At 36.1% G+C, this 19,275-nt stretch overlaps 1 protein-coding gene across 6 annotated transcripts in view; it reads right to left on the bottom strand.

Annotated features, from left to right (window-relative positions):
* The window catches only part of CACNA2D1 (calcium voltage-gated channel auxiliary subunit alpha2delta 1), a 503,656-nt gene that overhangs the window by 383,100 nt on the left and 101,281 nt on the right, over nucleotides 1-19,275 (bottom strand). For all 6 annotated transcript variants that reach the window (XM_015134178.3, XM_015134179.3, XM_015134181.3 and 3 more), the window contains exon 3: nucleotides 14,144-14,260. In XM_015134178.3, coding sequence (XP_014989664.1) covers nucleotides 14,144-14,260 — 117 coding nt within the window. The remainder of the gene's footprint in view (nucleotides 1-14,143; nucleotides 14,261-19,275) is intronic.

Below are 19,275 nucleotides of genomic sequence, written 5' to 3'. Positions count from 1 at the left end.
GCGACAGAGCAAGATTCTGTCTTGAAAAAGAATAAAATAATAAAATAAAATAAAATAAAATAGTCTTACCCCCCCCAAGAAAAGTGAGATGGCTTTCACCTCAAAGTGTAACGGATTACAGACTGTAAGAAGACTGAAGAAGACTGTATCTTATCTTCAAACACAATAACATATCTTCCTCATAAGGTTATTCCGAAGATGAAATTTGATACTGTGTGTAAAGCACTTCCCACAATGTCTGGCAATAATGATGGCTCAGCAACTGAAAGCCATCATTACGTGCCAAGAACACTAAGCTGTGACGAACTGATGATAGCTCCTACCATCCCCAACACCCCCCATGCACATACATACAAAAATGAGATATTCTTCTAAAAAGAATGTCAATCAAAGTTTAGTGTACACAGGAGAGAGAAAAAAAAAAAGCTTTAAATTACACAAGGACACAGAGGTTAGGAATCACTTCTTAAAAACCAAGCTAAGCAACAATAATGGGGTTTTACAATTGTGGAAGCTTAATCACTAAAAATATTTGAGAAAAGAACAGCCAACTCCCTCGCCTTGGTGGCTTAGACATTCAACTGTGCGAGATGAAAAGACCAAAAAACTGAAATTCCAAAATTCCATCAAGATGTAGGATTTGGGGCCAGGCATGGTGGCTCACGCCTATAAGTCCAGTACTTTGGCAGGCTGAGGAGGGAGTGGGAGGATCCCCTGAAGTCAAGAGTTTGAGACCAGCCTGGTCTCAAAAAAAAAAAAAATTGTTTTTAATTAGCCAGACATGGTAGCATGTGTCTGTAGTCCTAGCTACTCGAGAGGCCAAGGCAGGAAGGCTGCTTGAACCCAGAAGGTCAAGGTTGCAGTGAACTATAATAGCGCTGCTGCACTCCAGCCTAGGTAACAGAGTGAGACCCTGTCTCAAAAAAATAATAAAAATAAATTTTAAAAAGATTTATGATCCATGATACTTTAATTAAAGTAGCACAGCATTCCATCATTCTAATGGTAAATTGTGTCAGGAGATTTTTTAAAAATCGTAGAAAACTAACCTTGCAAATGTAGTTTTTGACTTTAGAAGCTTTAAACAATTATGGGCCAGGTGCAGTGGCTCACGCCTGTAATACCAGCACTTTGGGAGGCCAAGGCGGGTGGATCACAAGGTCAGGAGATCGAGACCACCCTGGCTAACACAGTGAAACCCTGTCTGCACTAAAAAAATACAGAAAAATTAGCCAGGCCTGGTGGCGGGCGCCTGTAGTCCCAGCTATGCAGGAGACTGAGGCAGGAGAATGGCGTGAACCCAGGAGGTGGAACTTGCAGTGACTGGAGATCACGCCACTGCACTCCAGCCTAGGCGACAGAGCGAGACTCCATCTCAAAAAAAAGAAGAAGAAGAAGAAGAAGAAGAAGAAGAAGAAGAAGAAGAAGAAGAAGAAGAAGAAGAAGAAGAAGAAGAAGAAGCTTTAAACAATTATGAAGAACAGATCCAAAGAACACCTGTGTATATATAAAAGCCAGAATGGGTTTGGGCATCTCACAACGGGCTTCTACCTTCATATTATTCAGTACAAGTTAGCAAGTGAATTTACAGAGGAAGATTTAGAGTTTATTTTATTCTGTGGGGAGATAATAAGGGGTTAACAAGGAAAAGGGAAAAGTAAACATCAACAGATTAAAAAATAAAGTTAACATTTAGGAATCAGACCACTTATAGTTCAACTCTATAAATGACTAAATGTTGTTTAATGTTAGCAAACATTACTTGATCAGATTGTCTTTGAATTTATGGGATACCATGAAGTGAAGTTCTGTTTAAAGATTCCACTATGTGAATCGAAGAGGTTGGCCTTGAATCAGCACCGTTTCTCTATATTTATTTTTACCCAAAACACTATTAACTAGCACATTCAGATCAGAGCATTTCTGTTGAGGCGAACTTGCTATTTTGTGGGGAAAAAAAAGAGGTGAAATGACATACAGATTTTTTTTCTTTTTTTCTTTTTTTGCCTCACTTTGGGATTATCTTGCAACAATCATCAAGGATTTCATAGACTCTGAAGTCCCCAAGTAAAGTCTGACGACTATCATCATAGAAAGAACACGGTACAAGCAGCTGAGAATCCCAAGTTCTGGTTCCAGCTCTACCACTAACGACCTATGTGCAGGACCAGCCAGCTTCGGTGGGTGTGAGACCTGTGCAGTCAGATGAGGCTGACTGACTTGGTGAGGACTCCACACTCAGAAGGACCCCATGTTTGGTTTCATTCTCTGATGCTGCCCTTTTGAAATGCTAATAATTTACTAAGAAGAGCCTCACATTTACATTTTGTACTAGGCTCTACAAATTGTGTAGTTTTTGCCTGAGCGAGTTTTGCAAGTCACTTGAGCTAATTCTCATTTTGCTCAAAGTAATCACAAACCCAACACTCCCTTTCCCCCATGCTGTATTACCAGAACATAAATTATACATTAGATACTGCTTTCTGATCCTAAAGCCAACTCTAAGAATCTCATTTCCAAGAGATTTCGTTTAGAAGACAGAGCCTGTCACTGTTGCCCCAAACCTTTCCATGTCTGAACCTTCCATTAAATAATTAGGTGCCCTATACCATTAATTGTGCTTTCTATCTTAAAGGTATATTGGACTACTTCCTTTTTTTCAAAAGTGCCTTTGTTAAAATACCCATTTAGTGCTGACACTACTCCATGGAATGTGGGAGGAAAACGCATTCTCTAGCAATGACAGATTTACAACAGAAAGTGTGGTTGGCCGGGCGCAGTGGCTCATGCCTGTAATCCCAGCACTTTGGGAGGTTGAGATGGGTAGATTATATGAGGTCAGGAGTTTGAGAGCAGCCTGGCTAACATGGTGAAAACCCATCTCTACTAAAAATACAAAAGTTAGCTGGGTGTGGTGGTTGGTGCCTGTAATCCCAGCTACTCGGGAGGCTGAGGCAGGAGAATCCTTTGAACCTGGGAGGTGGAGGTCGCCATCATACTCCAGCCTGGGCGACAAGAGTAAAATTCCTTCAAAAGGAAAGAAAGAGAGAGAGAGCGAGTGAGAGAGAGAAAAGAAGTTGGAAGGAAGGAAGGAAGGAAGGAAGGAAGGAAGGAAGGAAGGAAGGAAGGAAGGAAGGAAGGAAGGAAGTTGTTTTAAAACACTTCACTGCTAATCTTTAGATAATACATTAATCAGAACAAAATGTTATAAAACTTAAAATGCTGCGTGTGGTAGAGAGTACCAGCACAGTTACAGGTAAATGGATCTGTCTCCTTGGTGTAATTGAAAAGGTCGTAAACACAGCACTTAGTGTTTCACCATCTCTTCTGTTTGGCCCCAAATTCCTACCATTATAATTACTTTAGACTTAAAAATCTATAAAGATGCCACTCCAGTGTGTAACTTTCCATTTACCACATTAACAAATGGTATCAAGCAGGACAGGCATCTCCCACTTAAGCAGTAATCTGCTTCAGAAAAATCTGATGTTCTGAGTGAAAATTCTGATAGCCTATTATTTATTAAGTGAAAAAAACAGAGCATTTTTATATCAACCCAAACCCCTCACAACCAGCTTTCAACCACCTAAAGAAAACAGTAAAACAGACACTTGCCAAATGCCAAGGTGCGTGGACAAATGTTATAAACTATATATTAGGGTGTAAAGGGCTACAGGCATCATTTCCTGCTCACACAATGAACAGGATGTTAACACACAGTGTCTATAGGCCCTACTTGGCCTTTCACTGTTGGCAGAAAACATGCACATCTAACTGGGCACCTGGACTACATTTCAAGGCATCTCCACATGATTCTGATGTTCTACTATCTGTAACGTAAATCACATGTTATTTTGTTAAAGACATGAGACTGGAAGATGTTAATGTAAGTAGGTGCCTTATAAGCATCAGCAAAAAGCAAAACGAGAAACAAAAACGTCTTAGTGAGAGCTCAGTCTAGTCTGTGCAGATTGGATTTCAAAAATCAAGAGGCATTCCACTGGGCAATCATTCACTGGAAAGATATTCTGCAGGTTATGTCTGAATTTTATTCGGTAGCTAAACTAGCTAAACTGCACTCTAGGTAGGTGTTACAAGCTGTAGGGCAAGCAAAATAAATGACGTTGCTGACTTTAAAGCACTTAAATATAACGGTACTATGAGACCCCAGTAGAGCATTAATATGGCTTTCTTAGTTATAATAGCTCCACGTCAACTGGACAAGACTGCTTTGATTTAACTGGACAAATGACAGACAAATAAATTTTGGCTAAGATTATTGAGGTGCCATGGAGCTGAGAAACATGATGCAGCCACCTAAAAGTTAGATAACATAAACACAAGAATTCCAGCCCAAATCTCTCACTCTATGTAAGATGTGGTGAAGTCATTTAACCTTTCTTAGTTTCAGCTATGCACGGTAAAGATTAGATAAGTTAATGTTGTAAGCTTTTAAACAAATAACAGGACACACAAGGGAACACCAAGTACTTTTGTAGATACAAAAGTACTTCAAATAACGCAGGTCTTCAAATAACGTTGTTTTGTTCGGTATCGTTTTGTTGTAACACTGATGAGAAAAAACGAAAACCAATTCCTGGCCAGAGCACTGTCTGTGTGGAGTCTGCATGTTCTCCCCATATCTGCACAGGTTTCCTCTGGGTACTCCAGCTTCCTCCAGCATCCCAAATATATGTACATTAGGTAAACTGGCATGTCTCAATTGCCCCATGACAAGTAGCTATGGGTGTAGGAATGAGGGCACTTGGTGATGTGATGATGTCCTGTCCAGGGTAGGTTCCCATCTTGTACCCTGAGCTTCTGGGAGAGGTTCTGGCCACCCAACACTCTGAACTAGGATAATTACGTAAATAATTATCTTACTTGTTCATATTAATCTTTCTTAAATGTATGTATAGCTCACATTTATTTCAGTGTTTAATAACAGAAGTTTTTGGTGTTTATGAAAAGTTTAGTGATATTTTTGTGACCAGGAATATGCCATGGACACTTCACATTTGCTTATATCAGTCAGTGGGAAAATTGGGTTTGTTATATAGTATGTCATTTAAAGTCACAGTTTCCAAAAACCCATCAATGATGTTAAGTGAGAACTTATTGTATACACAACTGGGTTTGAATTCTTTGCTAGCTGTGTAAGCTTGGGCAATGTATTCAACTTCTCCAGGCTTTCATTCTCCCATGTGTACAGTGAAAACAACTATATGTACTTCGCAGAACAGAAATAGTGTTAGAAATATATGGAAAGTGCCTAGCAAACTATCTGGACCATTGCAGACAGTCAATAAATGCTAATGATTAATTTGCCCCTTTTCTAGTAAAACTCCAAAAACTTTCACTCTTCTCCATCTAAGTAACCAGCTCATTCACTCATGCTTCTACATTCTTTTTACCCAAAACACTTAATTTCTTAAATTTCTGTCCTTTACCACAACTTCTTATTTATCCACTGTTCCTTATAAATGTACACTTTATCCACATAAAAATGTCTACTCCCTTGAACTCTTATTTCTTGACCATTATCAGATCCTATCTAACATGGTTCCTGGTTTCAAATACTTCAACTACTGTTGACTATTCTCAAATATCCTTGATGTTTACAAAGTTTACTTTGCTAATCCTCAATCCTAGATGGATTCAACAGTCTTCTCATTCTATTAAGTTGGTGCAAAAGTAATTGCAGTTTTCTACTCTTCATATTATGCCAATCTGTGTTCGAGAAAGCTGATTTGATTATGAATATAACTGTTACATTGAAAGGTGGGGCTCCATATAAAAAATGCCCACAGAAAACAATGTTTCCTTTCCTCTCCTCTGCTTCTTTAAAATGATTTTTCTCTAGACCATCTTCCATAAAACTCATATTAAATCCTGAAAAAGTCTTGACATAGACATCAACTGGTGGGATATACATTGTAATTGAGAGTTCACCCAATTTTGTTCAGAGAAGCAATGGCCTAGCTAAAACTACATTTCTTATCCCCCTTGCAGCCAAAGGTTGCCCAGTGAGATAGACACAGAAGTAACAGAGTGGGATTTCTGGAAATCTCTTGAGTTACCTACCCATGTATATCTTATTACAGGAGGAAAAATAAATCCACACTCTGTTTAAATCATCTTTTGTTGGGTTGTCTATTAATCATACTTGAACACAACATTTGCCTTTCAGGTTCCCTAATTTTTCCATTCACCATTGTATATAAAAGTGTTATTGCTAAAAGTAGTCTCAGTTAATCAATTAAAATATTTAGTCTGGAATAAAAATCAAATATCTAAGCTTAATGTAAAATTCATTTAAAATCCCATTACTATGTTAGTACTGCTTCAGACCGAGAAACTTCAGATGGGGAATGTGGTAGATGGCTATGTCCACGCTCCAAGTTTTTCCTCCTGATTTCATCTTGACACTACTTAGCAGCTCAAGCACAGTGATTTCAGCAATGGCACTATGAGAAAGTTCACAATAGATGGCCTTTTCTTGACTATAATTATATGTTGTTACTCTCTGCAGCTGATGGATGTTCAACACTGACTTGTTTCTTTATTAAGATACTTTCCCAGTTGTTTGGAGGTACCCAGGACATTCAATTGCAACGTAATACTTCTGAGGGTCATTTAAACCCCAGCCCCTCAGCTCCCATTTGACAGTATATTTCTACCCTCTTTCTGCTAAACTAGTTTTGTTCCTGGCAGGAAGCCCTGTTGGGTCCTGTCCGAGACCAGCTCCATCTCACACTGCCTTGTTTTGTATGTAAGTTTATGGCCCTTGATACCGTGTCTCATTGCCCTGTCACCGGGTAAACATGTCGAGCCTCAGCACTTCCCTTTTAGCATCCACAGGCATGTATCAAATCCAAATAAATAAAAGTAATCTCAATTTTGCAAAACAATTAGTGGATTACCTAATCCCTTCACCACTCAGACTCAAAGGGAAATGTATTAGCTCTCTAAGTAATCTTCTCAAAGACATTTACACTAAGATTACAGAGAAGGGTAAGCATACTTTTCTCCTTGGAGAAAGCAAATGGCACAACATTTTATACCTCTTTCAAAGGAATTTTTCTCCTGTTCTCTTTAACCTGGATAATTTATACCCTCCAGATAGATTCTGGATTAATGATCAAAATATGCACATCTACATAAACACAGAGTTTTCAGAAAGCTCTTTGAAATTCATATGTAGCTCGGAACCTCATTTTTAGAATATGAGGGTATTTTATATCTTCTGATTCTTCTCAGTGTTAGGAAGGCCCTAGATTTTATTCCTCAGTCATTTTACTTACCCATAATAGACTCCTTTCACCTTTTCTTACTTTGCTCTCCCAAATCTTCAACAAGTCCCCAAGACTCCCATAGCCCCTTCTATCTTTACATACAATATCCCCTTCTACTTGGCCAAGAGAAAAGTGGTCATCTATTGTGACTTTTAAATTTTCTCTACCTGCAAAACTGTCTTTATTTACATCTAATAATATTCCTTCTGTCCCAAGTGAAAGGTTCCAAAATCTTTTCAAAGAAAATTGCATGACCTCGATCTCTCTCTGTCTGCTTTTTCTGGAATCATCCTTCAACATTCAGACTATATTTTTCTTATTTTCAAATTTCATAATTTCTGCTTTTCTAGCTATAAGCATGCTTATATGTCCTCCAGTGTCAAAAATAAACAAGAAAGAAAAACATGCTTTAGTAGTACTCCACATTTTCCTTCACTGTCCTACCAAACTTCATGAAAATCCAGACAAATTTCTTGCCAATGTTTCACTTTCCAATCACTCCTTAACACTACCATCTTTATTCTGTTCCAATGCATTCTATTGAATCTATTCTCACAAAAGTAAACCAATGACCCCTAATAGCCAAACACAATGAATTTTGTATTCTTCTTTGAGTCTCTAAAGAATTTCAGAATTCCTTCCTGGATCCTCTTTCTCACTTCTTTGGATCTAATTTTTCTTGAGTTTCTTTCCACATTTTTTAGTTAAAATCCCTAGAGATAAAGATCAGAAACCTGCATTTTTATAAAATGTTATTGGCACTGCTGACAAATAGAAATGATATAGAATGACTGGCCTAAGAGTTAAATAAAAATTAAAAAAAAAAAACTATTTGGTTAAATAACAATAATCTAGTACTTCCAGGAAAACAAAAACAAAACCTACTTTAAAAATCACTTGAGAACATTTGTCATGTTCCTCTTCTTGTTATCTAATCATAAGCTCAGTATCAAGGTTGAATTAAGAGTTGGAGTATATTACAGTATTTAAAGCTCCAAAATAGATTGGAGCAGCTTTAATTAAAGTTACCAGGACAACCAGAGGGAGACAGAATATGCCATAATTGGAAAGTGTCACCAGAAAAATTTGTTTATTGTAACCTTGATCCTATTTCCTTTGAGCAAAATGCCTAGAGACCTTCATTTACTGAGCAGATCCCCTTGGCTGGGCTGGTGGTGAACAATGAGACCACTGATTTCATTTACCTCCATCTCTCAGAAGGCCGCACTGGAGGTTGGATTGCTTTGTTGAAAAGCTTTCTCCTGTGAATTGTTCATTAACACTTGCAGATATTTCAGCCTAGTTCAAGCTGAAATGTATGTTCATAATAATGTTAAATGACTGTATCTTTTTTTGCTTCAAAACACTGTTTGATTTGAGATTGCTTAAGAATAATCCAATGATAATAGTCAGATAATCACTGCAGGGAGCCAGTTCCTGAGACACAGACATAGCAAATGTCAGAAAAACAAGTCATTTAGCAAACACATCTTGGAAATAAAAAATGGTTCAAATTATGAATGTGGGTTTAGAGGGGAAAAAAACTGGATTTTAGACAGAAGTCAAAGTTGAATTCTACCACCACCTCATGCTATCTACACAGTCTCGGATAAGAACATTGGTATTCTAAATTTCCTCATTTATAAAATAAGAATGCATAAATGTTTAATGTGTCTACTTCATAGAGTTTCTGTAAGGGCCTAATATATATGAGTCATCAGAATCATAACATGATTTTATATAGTAACAAGCCCCCCCTACCAAAAAAAAAGCAAAATTGCTATCAAAGAGACAGCAACGAAAATGTTTTGATATCATTTTATCTTTCAGCTCTTTCTAAGGCTGGTAGATGCAGCTGATCAAAAGACAAAAGCACAAATGAGTGTAACGTAAAGTTGAAATAAGTAGTTTAGAGTCAAACATATAAACAAAAACAAGATAGCACATAAGGCAATAAGTTAAATTGACTTTTTAATCAAAAATATTATAAAAGATAGGATTAACAATTTAATCTTCCAATACATAAAATCCGTGTTCATGTATGCACAATAACAATTATTGCAGATGCTAAAAAGCAATAATTTCACCCAAAAACCCTCCAGTTTTAATTTCCTTTTTTCAAAAACCTGAATTATCAAAGACTGTTAAGTAATTTCTTTAGAAGGCATATAAGAAAACAACCAGTTACATTTATTTTTCTCTCACAGTGTTTACATTTATATTTTCAGAGGTATCTTATGTTTACCAAAGAATAATAAAGCTTTTTAAATTTTTCAAACTCAAATTAAAATGAAAATTGTTTGAATACCATATATTCTCTTTCACTAAATCATTCTTTTGAAAATGGTTAATTGATACAGGATTCACTGAAAAATTAAAAGCCTTCCAGAATATTCCAACACCTAGATCATCCAATTATTCAGCATGGATGAATAGAAGTTTACAAAATACTGCTTAGCCATCATTTCTTCCTTGTTATGATTACACACTTCTTTAGGTCAAAGGATGTATTTGTGTAATAACTAGGAATGCAGATCTTGAAGTCAGACACACCTGAATTTGAATTTTACATTCAAATTCACATTCAAATTTCACATTCTTGCTGCTAAAAGTATAGTCTTCATACCAGGAGCATAAGCATTACCTTATGCTTGGTGGCTTATTAGAAATGTACTGTCTCTGTCCAGATCTACTGAATAAAAATCTGCATTTTAACAAGAGCCATGGGTGATCTGCATGCATATTAAAGTTTGACAAGCACTGGCAAACATTACTTATTAGATATATTTCCTTGGGCAAGTTTCAGGAACTCTCAAAGTCCCAGTTTCTTCATTGAAAAATGAGACTAATACTGGTGTCTCTACCATAGCATTATTATGGGAAATAATTCGATGATGCTACTTAGTAACCACTCAATAAAGTCTAACTGGTATTAAATTTTATCATCTACCTTAGACTTGTATATTCATGATGTTTTCCACTATATTTACCTATAAAATTATATTAGTGTCCCACCCAGAAGAAATAAAGCTCCTTTAATCCAGATGTCTCCCTGAGTATAAGCCTACAACAAAAATACAAGCAAATTAACAATGCCATCTTGCATTCATTTACAATACAATGTAGCATATGTTTTTCTATTAGCCTCAAAATATTTCTCTTTGAAATCATGTTTTCTATTTTTGTAGAATCAAAGAAGTTAAGCAAAGAATTTAGTTTGAAAACAAACATGAATCTGTCTCCCTGAAATAAAATGGAACTATTCTACACTTAATTAGCCATTGTGTCTTCAGTATTCTGTCACCACGTGCCTAAGATATTCTACTGATCCCTCACAAGACTCAAATAATGCACCAGGTGTCTTGAGCTTCCATTCCAAATGAGATATAAGAAAGTCTCAATAGGATTATACTTTAATCCAATTAAGGCAAGACATACACTATTTCATTCCACAACCTTTTTTAAGGGACTATGATGTCCAAATCACCTGCTTCCTACATCCAGAGGAAAAATGTAGACTGATAAAATCAATATAAATCTAATCATTTTCCACTGTCACCTGAATATTAATCACTTCAGTGGATAGCACCTTATTTTTATCAGATAAGTTTTTATTAAAAACATTTACATAAATAAATGCTTAAAAGTTGTATTCTCATCTCCAAAATTGAAGATAATAATGCTTTGAATTTTCCAGTAAAGAAAGTTTATCTTCCTATGGATTACTCAATTATTATTTTTATTTATTCATTTATTTATTTTTATTTTTTTGAGACAGAGTCTTGCTCTTTCGTGCAGTTTGGAGTGCAGTGGCGTGGTCTCAGCTCACTGCAAACTCTGCCTCCTGAGTTTAAGCAATTTTCCCTGCCTCAGCCTCTGGAGTAGCTGGGATTACAGGCACCTGCCACCACACCCAGCTAATTTTTGTATTTTTAGTAGAGACGGGGTTTCACCATGTTGGCCAGGCTGATCTCGAACTCCTGACCTCAGGTGATCCTCCCAACTCGGCTTCCCAAAGTGCTGAGATTACTGGAGTAAGCCACTGCATCAGGCCTCAGTTATTATTTTTAATTAAATGTTTCAACTTCTAGCAACATGGCATAACAAAATTTCCAAGCAACATACCTGCTACACTACAACAATATCTTGGATACTTGAAGAAGCATAATATAAAGATTTAGAAGTATCTAAGAAAGCATAAAAAATTTATGAGGGTCAAGATATTTATAAAACATAGTAAACAAAAAAACTGAACTCTGAGTATTAAGTAAATAGGAAATTCAGAGTTGTATTGAGACAAATATCCATAAATATACTGAAATCTATACAATAAGAGGAACCAGGCTGGGCGCAGTAGCTCATGCCTGTAATCCCAGCTCTTTGAGAGGCCAAGGCAATAGGATCACTTGAGCCCAGGAGTTAAAGGCTTGCCTGGACAACATAGGGAGACCTCATCTCTACAAAAAATTAAAAAACTAGCCAGGTATGGTGGTACATGCCTGTAGTCCCAGCTACTTGGAGGGCTGAGATGGGAAGGTTGCTTGAGCCCAGCAGGTTGAGGCTGCAGTGAGCAGTGATTGTGCACTGCACTCCAGGCTAGGCAATGAAGTGAGACACTGTCTCAAAAACAAACAAACAAAGAATAAGAGGAGCTAAACTGAAGCTCCAGCATTATATCTAACAAAAGATGTATAAGAAGTTTACGAAAAAAAAAATTGTTAAAGTTTATCAAATGGTGTAAAATACTGCTAAATGAGAGATACTATGTATAAATAGAAAGATAAAATATAATAAAAATATCAATTCTTCTCAATTTGATCTGAGTCAATATAATACAAATCAAAATCCCAGCAGACATGTTCCTGGATAATTATATGCTGAATCTAAAATTTAGATAAACAGTAAGAGTTTAAGAATACTCAAGATTATTCTGAAGAAGAATATAGTGAGGGACTTAGCCTATGTATTTAGTCTGTTCTCACACGGCTAATAAAGACATACCCCAGACTGGATAATTTATAAAGGAAAGAGGTGTAATTGACTCACAGTTCCACATGGCTGGTGATGCCTCACAATCATGGCGGAAGGCAAAGGAGGAGCAAAGTCACATTTTACATGGCAACAGACAAGAGAACATGTGTAAGGGAATTCCCCTTTATAAAACCATCAGATCCTATGAGACTTACTATCATGGGAGCCACACGGGAAAGACCCACCCCCATGATTCAATTACCTCCCACCACATCCCTTCCACAACACGTAGGAATTATAGGAGCTACTATTCAAGATGAGATTTGGGTGGGGCACAGCCAAATCACATCAGCCTACTAGATATTGAGCTGGACAAGGGAAGGCAAACTATTTTATAAATGCCCTGGAAAAATTCCTTGGAAAAAATAATTTGAAATGCAGACTGAAATTATATACTCATATAACTTGCAAGTGGACTAAACACATAAATGCAAAAGACAAAGCTTAGAATCAGGTAAAATGAAATATATTAAATTATGTGTATAACCTCAGGGTAGGCAAGGATTTCTTAAAGAAAACACTCTACAATACTAATAATTAAAAGAAATGTTGACTTTGCAATAAAATTAAGAATTTATCTCGTAAAAAATCACAATAAAGGCAATGGACAAGGCATACACTTGAAAAAGATGTTTGGGTCATATATAACTAAAATGAATTAGCATCAGGAATACATAACCTACAAATCAATATTTTAAATTACAAAAAAATTTCACTGAAGAGGAAACAATAAAGGTAAATGAATATACAGCAAAATGTCTCCTTCATTAGTGACAAGCAGAGGTACTATTTACACTCATTTGATTGCCTATAATTAAGAAGTGTAACACTTTCACATGTCGGCCAGAATATGTATCAATGCGGGCTCATATACAACTAGTGAAGATCTGAACTGATACAATTATTTTGGAAAACAATTGTCATATTTTATAAAGCTGACTCTGCGAATACACTACAATCTAGCAATTCTACTCTCCTGTATTGACCCTACAGATATTCTTGCACATAAGTACTATGAGACTTGTTCAAGAAAATTCAGCAGCACTATTCATAATAGCATTCATCTAGAATAATCCAAATAATTTACCTACAGAGACTAAATGAAGGAATTGAGATACATCCTCATAAAATAATATTTAACTGAAAGAATGAATTAAATCTAAGTGCAAACATACATATAAATCATACAAACATAATATTGATGGAGAAAACCAAGTAGCTGAAGACTACATACAGTGTGACATGAATTTGATAATGCTAAAAAGTAAGCAAACTAAAGAATAACTTGTTCAGCAAAGCATTTTTGTGGGGAAAAACTATTTTTAAAAAGAAAAAAATGGTAACTTGGATATCTAGCATTTTGGCCACCTCTAGCAGAGAGGAAGGGTGATGGAATAAGAGACTATACAACTAAAGAGGATGATAATATTCTGGGTTTTATGTTGTGTAAACATGTTCAATTATTATTATCTATCATGATGTACATATGGATTTAAACATGTTCAATTATTATCTATCATGATGTACATATGGATTTAGACATGTTCAATTTATTATTATGTATCATGATGTACATATGGATACATATAATCAATTAAACATATATTATTAAAATATAATAGTAATATAAACTAAAATTAGAAATATTTAGGGTTTGCAATTAAACCATAATATCTCATCTTTTATGAACATATTGGATGAACACAGTTACTAAGAAGAAGAACGCATATCAAAGAAAACCCCTCAATAGGGCATGAAAATTAAATAATAGATAAGTAAGGAAAATAATAAAATGAGCAGATCCGATTTAAACTCACCACCAGGGCTTTAGATCTGTTGCTTAGAAGTTTCTCAATATCCCTGGCTGCAATTTCTACCAGCTGGCGTGCATTATTTGGTTCCACAGTATACAAATCTTGATATTTCTCATAAATCTATGTGAAAGAAAAAAAAAAACAATAAGAACAATAGTTACTTATTTGGCTTACAAGTTCCCATTAGAATGTATTTAAAACTATAAACAACTGATTAGACACACCACCCTGTTCTTTCTTTATATTGATCGTTTTGGAGTTTGAGTGTGTCAGGAAAAAATATGTAAATATAAATTTGCTCTAAGACCACCAGCTTGCCAAAACAGAGGTTATGTTAACAGGTTGTAAAACGTCTTGTACCACAATGGTTTGTACATGCAATTTTGAAGCTTGATGCTGCACTGTCCAATCTCGAAACTGGGTATTATCTGTCATCAGCATCGTAAGAGAAAGGGTACCATCCTAGACAACAGAAGGCAAAGTGGAGCATGGGAGGTCAAACCTGGAGGAGTGTGGAAAACAAAGGTAGGAGGAAGGGTTACGTGCTACAGAATGGAGAGAGAGAGAGAATACATAGAAAGCCCCTGCCCATGTTCATCTAGATAACAAGAGGAGCTTTAGGGACAGTTCACAGATAGAGGAGATGAAGGTCATTAAGGTTTTGGTTAGAACTGTAATGGTGTATTTATTTTTTATTATCAAAGTAAATGCCGCTGTTAGTTTTTAATCACTGAATTAAAGCACACTGAAATTAAGCTAGGTGCCAAAAGAAAAATTTGACTACCTTTCTGGCTCACCTTAGTGTCTATGGAAGGATTTCCCCAGAGTGGCATAAGCTGCACCTGTCTTACACAGCCTGTACACTCTCAGCAGGAGAGGAAGAATTAAAGAAAGGGTGGTTGGAGGGGAAGCAGTCACAGTGTTTGTGGCTGGAGGGCTGAGATGAGAAGGAAATCCCTCATGCATCCAACAGATGGGGTGCACATGCATGACTAAACCATCTTTGAAAGCCAGGACCTGGCAGGTTTTTACTGTCTTATGAGAAGTGAATCCAGGCACATACAGGAACCAGTTCAACCCTGCTTTTTTCTGGCACAACTCCAACATTCTGCTTTACTACCGACAGGTTCTACAGTATGATCCCAGCTGCACACTGGTAACACTGGTGCATACTGGCTTCAGATGAACACAGATACATACTGACATTTATTGACTACAGAGCATATTAGTTTTACATGGACTTACAATTTTTTATTTGAAATTAAAATTTATTTGAAATTAAAATTAATATTTTGTAAAGATTTAAATCCATTTTTACTCCTAAAAGTGACTCACTCACACTATGAGGTTTTTCCATACTCATGTGAACTTTGAACTTGTAGGTTTTCACTCAAAGTACTCAAGGCACGTTAATTTAGTGACAAAATCTCCATATTTGGATTCATCCAGGAGTCCTGCATTTTACTAGATTGCTTATGCTTTCTGCTAAGGGGCAGATTATTGAACTCTGTTTTTTTTTTTTTTTTTAAGACCCATGTCATCCATGAAAAACTTCATCCAATGCAAAGCTTTCTCTTTCATTTCAGACTAAGATAAGATTCAGGAATATTGATTAATTGATTTGGGGTACAAATAGATAAACTTCAACATCACTTTAATTGATCCAGGATACGTAGTTCTTTGCAGTAAAACCAATAGAGCTAATTGGTGTGAAATGTACTATGCATTGTACCATTAATACCTTGTTCATTTCTCTATGCAGTCTAACCTCCTTTCTGTGGTATAGGGAATACAATACACTTCATAGGTGGAGATTAGTTCAGATGTGCAATCTATACTTCAAGTAATGTCATTTATTAAGTCTCTTCATACATGCGCCAGACATATTAATTGTTTGGTGCTTTAAGGAATAAATAGATTATAAGTACATGGAAACAATTTATTTCAAGTATGTATCTACTCAAATATATAAATTTATATCTATCAAATTTCCTTTTAGGATAATTTTTAACTACTTAACAAAAACAAGATCTAACTCACAAATAAATGTGAAAAAAATAAGTCAAGAAGCTTAAGTCTAGAACCCCCAGTGTAAATATCTGGATGTATTATTTTATATATAAAGCCACAACTGAAATGTTTTCTTTGGTAATAAAAATAAATTAAAATTATATCACTCTCCCCCAAAAAAACTAGCTCTTGCTTCTGGTTCCAAAGACTACAATCATCTTTGTTGTCATAAGAGCTATTGCAAAGCTCTCCTGATATATGTTTAGTAAATAATTTTCAGAATAGAAGGTTTCATATGGAGTTTTATGGTCACACAATATATTTTCATAATATGTGTATATTTCCAACTCTTTCCATCACTAAGACATATTTCTACAATATTTCATGTATTAATATTTCAAACACATCTTGAGGTATCTTTTCCTCTTCTTCAGCTTACTGTTTTGTAAATAATTATCTGCTTTGCCATTTTATCCAATTTCTTTCTTGAAGGAAAAATAGCACGGTGGAAATAATATGAGTTTTTGGCACCAGACAGAGTTACATTTCAATCATGTCAACTCTTCACATGCTGTGCAATACTGGCCTTCCTTTTTTCTCTACTAGAAAGAATGTAGCATATAGAGAGAGTTCAAAACAGGATGCTTTTCCTCCTGATACACTTGTATGCTTTAGTCTTCCTACAGTTCAAGTTCTCCTGCTGCCACCCTGACGTAAGTCTTAACAAAAAGAATATTTGTCACCTGTACATTCTTCCTTTCCTACAATCTTAACCAACTGGCTTTAATGTACTTCCGTTGTAACATTCAAAGACCAAGTTTCTCTGTGATGACAACATAGATTATGGTTTGTGAGATAGGCAGAAAAACCATAATCTATGTTCTAAATATCTTTGTTATAATTAAAATAATATGTTAATTATGCTAATTAGCTATGTTAACATAATCTATGTTCTAAGTCACTTTGCTTTAATTAGGTCCACAGTTCCAAGATAATCATCACAATTATACATTTTAAAATAACTTCAAATGTAATATCTAAAAAATGATATTACTCAATGATATAATTGCTTAACAAAATTCCTAAAGAAACCTCTTGGAAATCATAATACAGATGCCCCAGAAATATTTACTCAAAACTAAATATGCTTCCAAGCTTTTAGATGACCTAAATTTTAAAAAAAAATTTTATTAAAAAAAAGTTTTTTAGAGACAGGTCTCACTATATTGCCCAGGCTGGGGTGCAATGGCTATTCACAGTGGCAATCATCCTAGCCCTCCTGGCCTCAGGTGATCCTCCCATGTCAGCCTTCCGAGTAGTTGGAACTACAGGTGCATGCCACTGCACCCAGCTATATCATTATTAGCAATCAATTTAGGCAGCTACTCTATATCACTTTTAGGTGTTTCACATACATTATATTATTTATTCACTTTAAGAAATCTATAATATACATTTAATTAACCATTCTATTAGTGAGAACAATGGGATTCAGGCTGTAGAATACCTGGAGGGAGTCTGAATCGCACTTCATCATAAAAGAGCAAACCAATGCCCAGAGCAGCCGAAGGTGAATGGTAAAATGTGGCATGTTTAGGCAAAGTGAATCTGCAATGCCACTCTATGCCCTGAATCTTGCTTGGCTTCAGCAGGATGTGGACATTTAAGAAAGCCCTTTGAAATGAGCAAGAAAGGAACAAGGGTCAGTATGTCTGCTAGGAGATAGGCTCTGCACACAATCAAATAAATTCTAATGCAGAAGCTGAGAGATGGAAAGTGGGAAGCAGATGCCCAGCTGAAGGATAATGGTAAAGAATCACCTAGAGCTGAGGGGCCCTAAGCAGGTTGAGAAGATTGGCCAAGTTCTAAGTAGCAGTCAAGTTCACTATCTATATCAAGAGAACAAAAGCAAGCAAATACACCAGATATCTTGTCACGTAAGTTTCTCCGTACGCCCAGGCACTGAGAAACAAAAGTAAAGAAGATTAGAGAAATATCAAAAAAGAGATAGAACTTACTAAATCCTTAGTGGACCACAAAAGGTTGTTTTGATCTGAAAGAGGCTAACATTCAAGTGATTAAATTAATTTTTCCCACTCCTAGGGAAGACAATGGCAGCTCATAAGCAAGTTAAGTTCCCTAAAGGGAAACAGTCAAATTTCTGCATATTAAATCTTAGATATGTAAATTTTGACAACCCCATCTCTCAATACTTGCATGTGTACTTTCGTTCCATGGAAATTGGCTTGGACAAGCAACCAAGATTCCTGTCATATCCACAGACATCTTTCTGAGGGATGCTTTCCCTTTGACAGTCCCTGATGAAATAGGAGCTCCCTTACATATGGCTAGAAATATTCTAATGTATGGCCTTGTCCTTGACTTCTAACCAATTATATCAGGACTTTTATCAGACTTGCAAGCCGTTAACTTCTGAGTCAATGGCATGTAAAGAGCCAGATACAAAAGACCTGTATAAATAAACACACTGAGCCAATCAGATGCTCTCACCACAGGATGACAGTTGGATGAAATAGCATGGATCAAATGTTTAGTAGAAGTGGAACTGAAAAGACTAGTGGGAGGAAAACAGTATTCAGATCTACTGAGCAATAGAAGTGGTGGTTATGACAGACAGAAGAATAGCTTCCCAAACATCCATATCCTAATCCCCAGAACCTGTTAATATGTTGTTACATAGCAAAAGGGAATTAAGTTTGCAGATGGAATTAAATTTACTAATCAGCTGGTCTTAAAAGAAGATTACCCTAGATAGTCAGAGTTAGCCAGTGGAATCACAAAGGTCCTTAAAAATGGAAGAGGAAGATGTGACTAAGGAAGAGTAAACCAGAGAAATGGCAGCATGAGAAGAAATCAGGCCAACACAGCTGGCTTTGAAGACCAAGGGAAGGAGAAATGAGCCACAGAAAGGACTTCTCATCTCCAGAATTGTAAGAAAATGAATCTGCATTGTGTTAAACCAGTAAGTTTTTAGTCATCTGTCACCATAGCAATAGAAGACTAACATAATGTGTTGCGGGAAGTCAGGGACCCCAAATGGAGGGACCGGCTGAAGTCGCAGCAGAAGAACATAAATTGTAAAGATTTCAAGGACATTTATTAGT

This window comes from Macaca mulatta, chromosome 3 (genome assembly GCF_049350105.2).
Source record: "Macaca mulatta isolate MMU2019108-1 chromosome 3, T2T-MMU8v2.0, whole genome shotgun sequence".
NCBI lineage: Eukaryota > Metazoa > Chordata > Mammalia > Primates > Cercopithecidae > Macaca > Macaca mulatta.
Note: the sequence above shows the minus strand (reverse complement) of the source record. Positions and strands in the feature narration are given on the sequence as shown.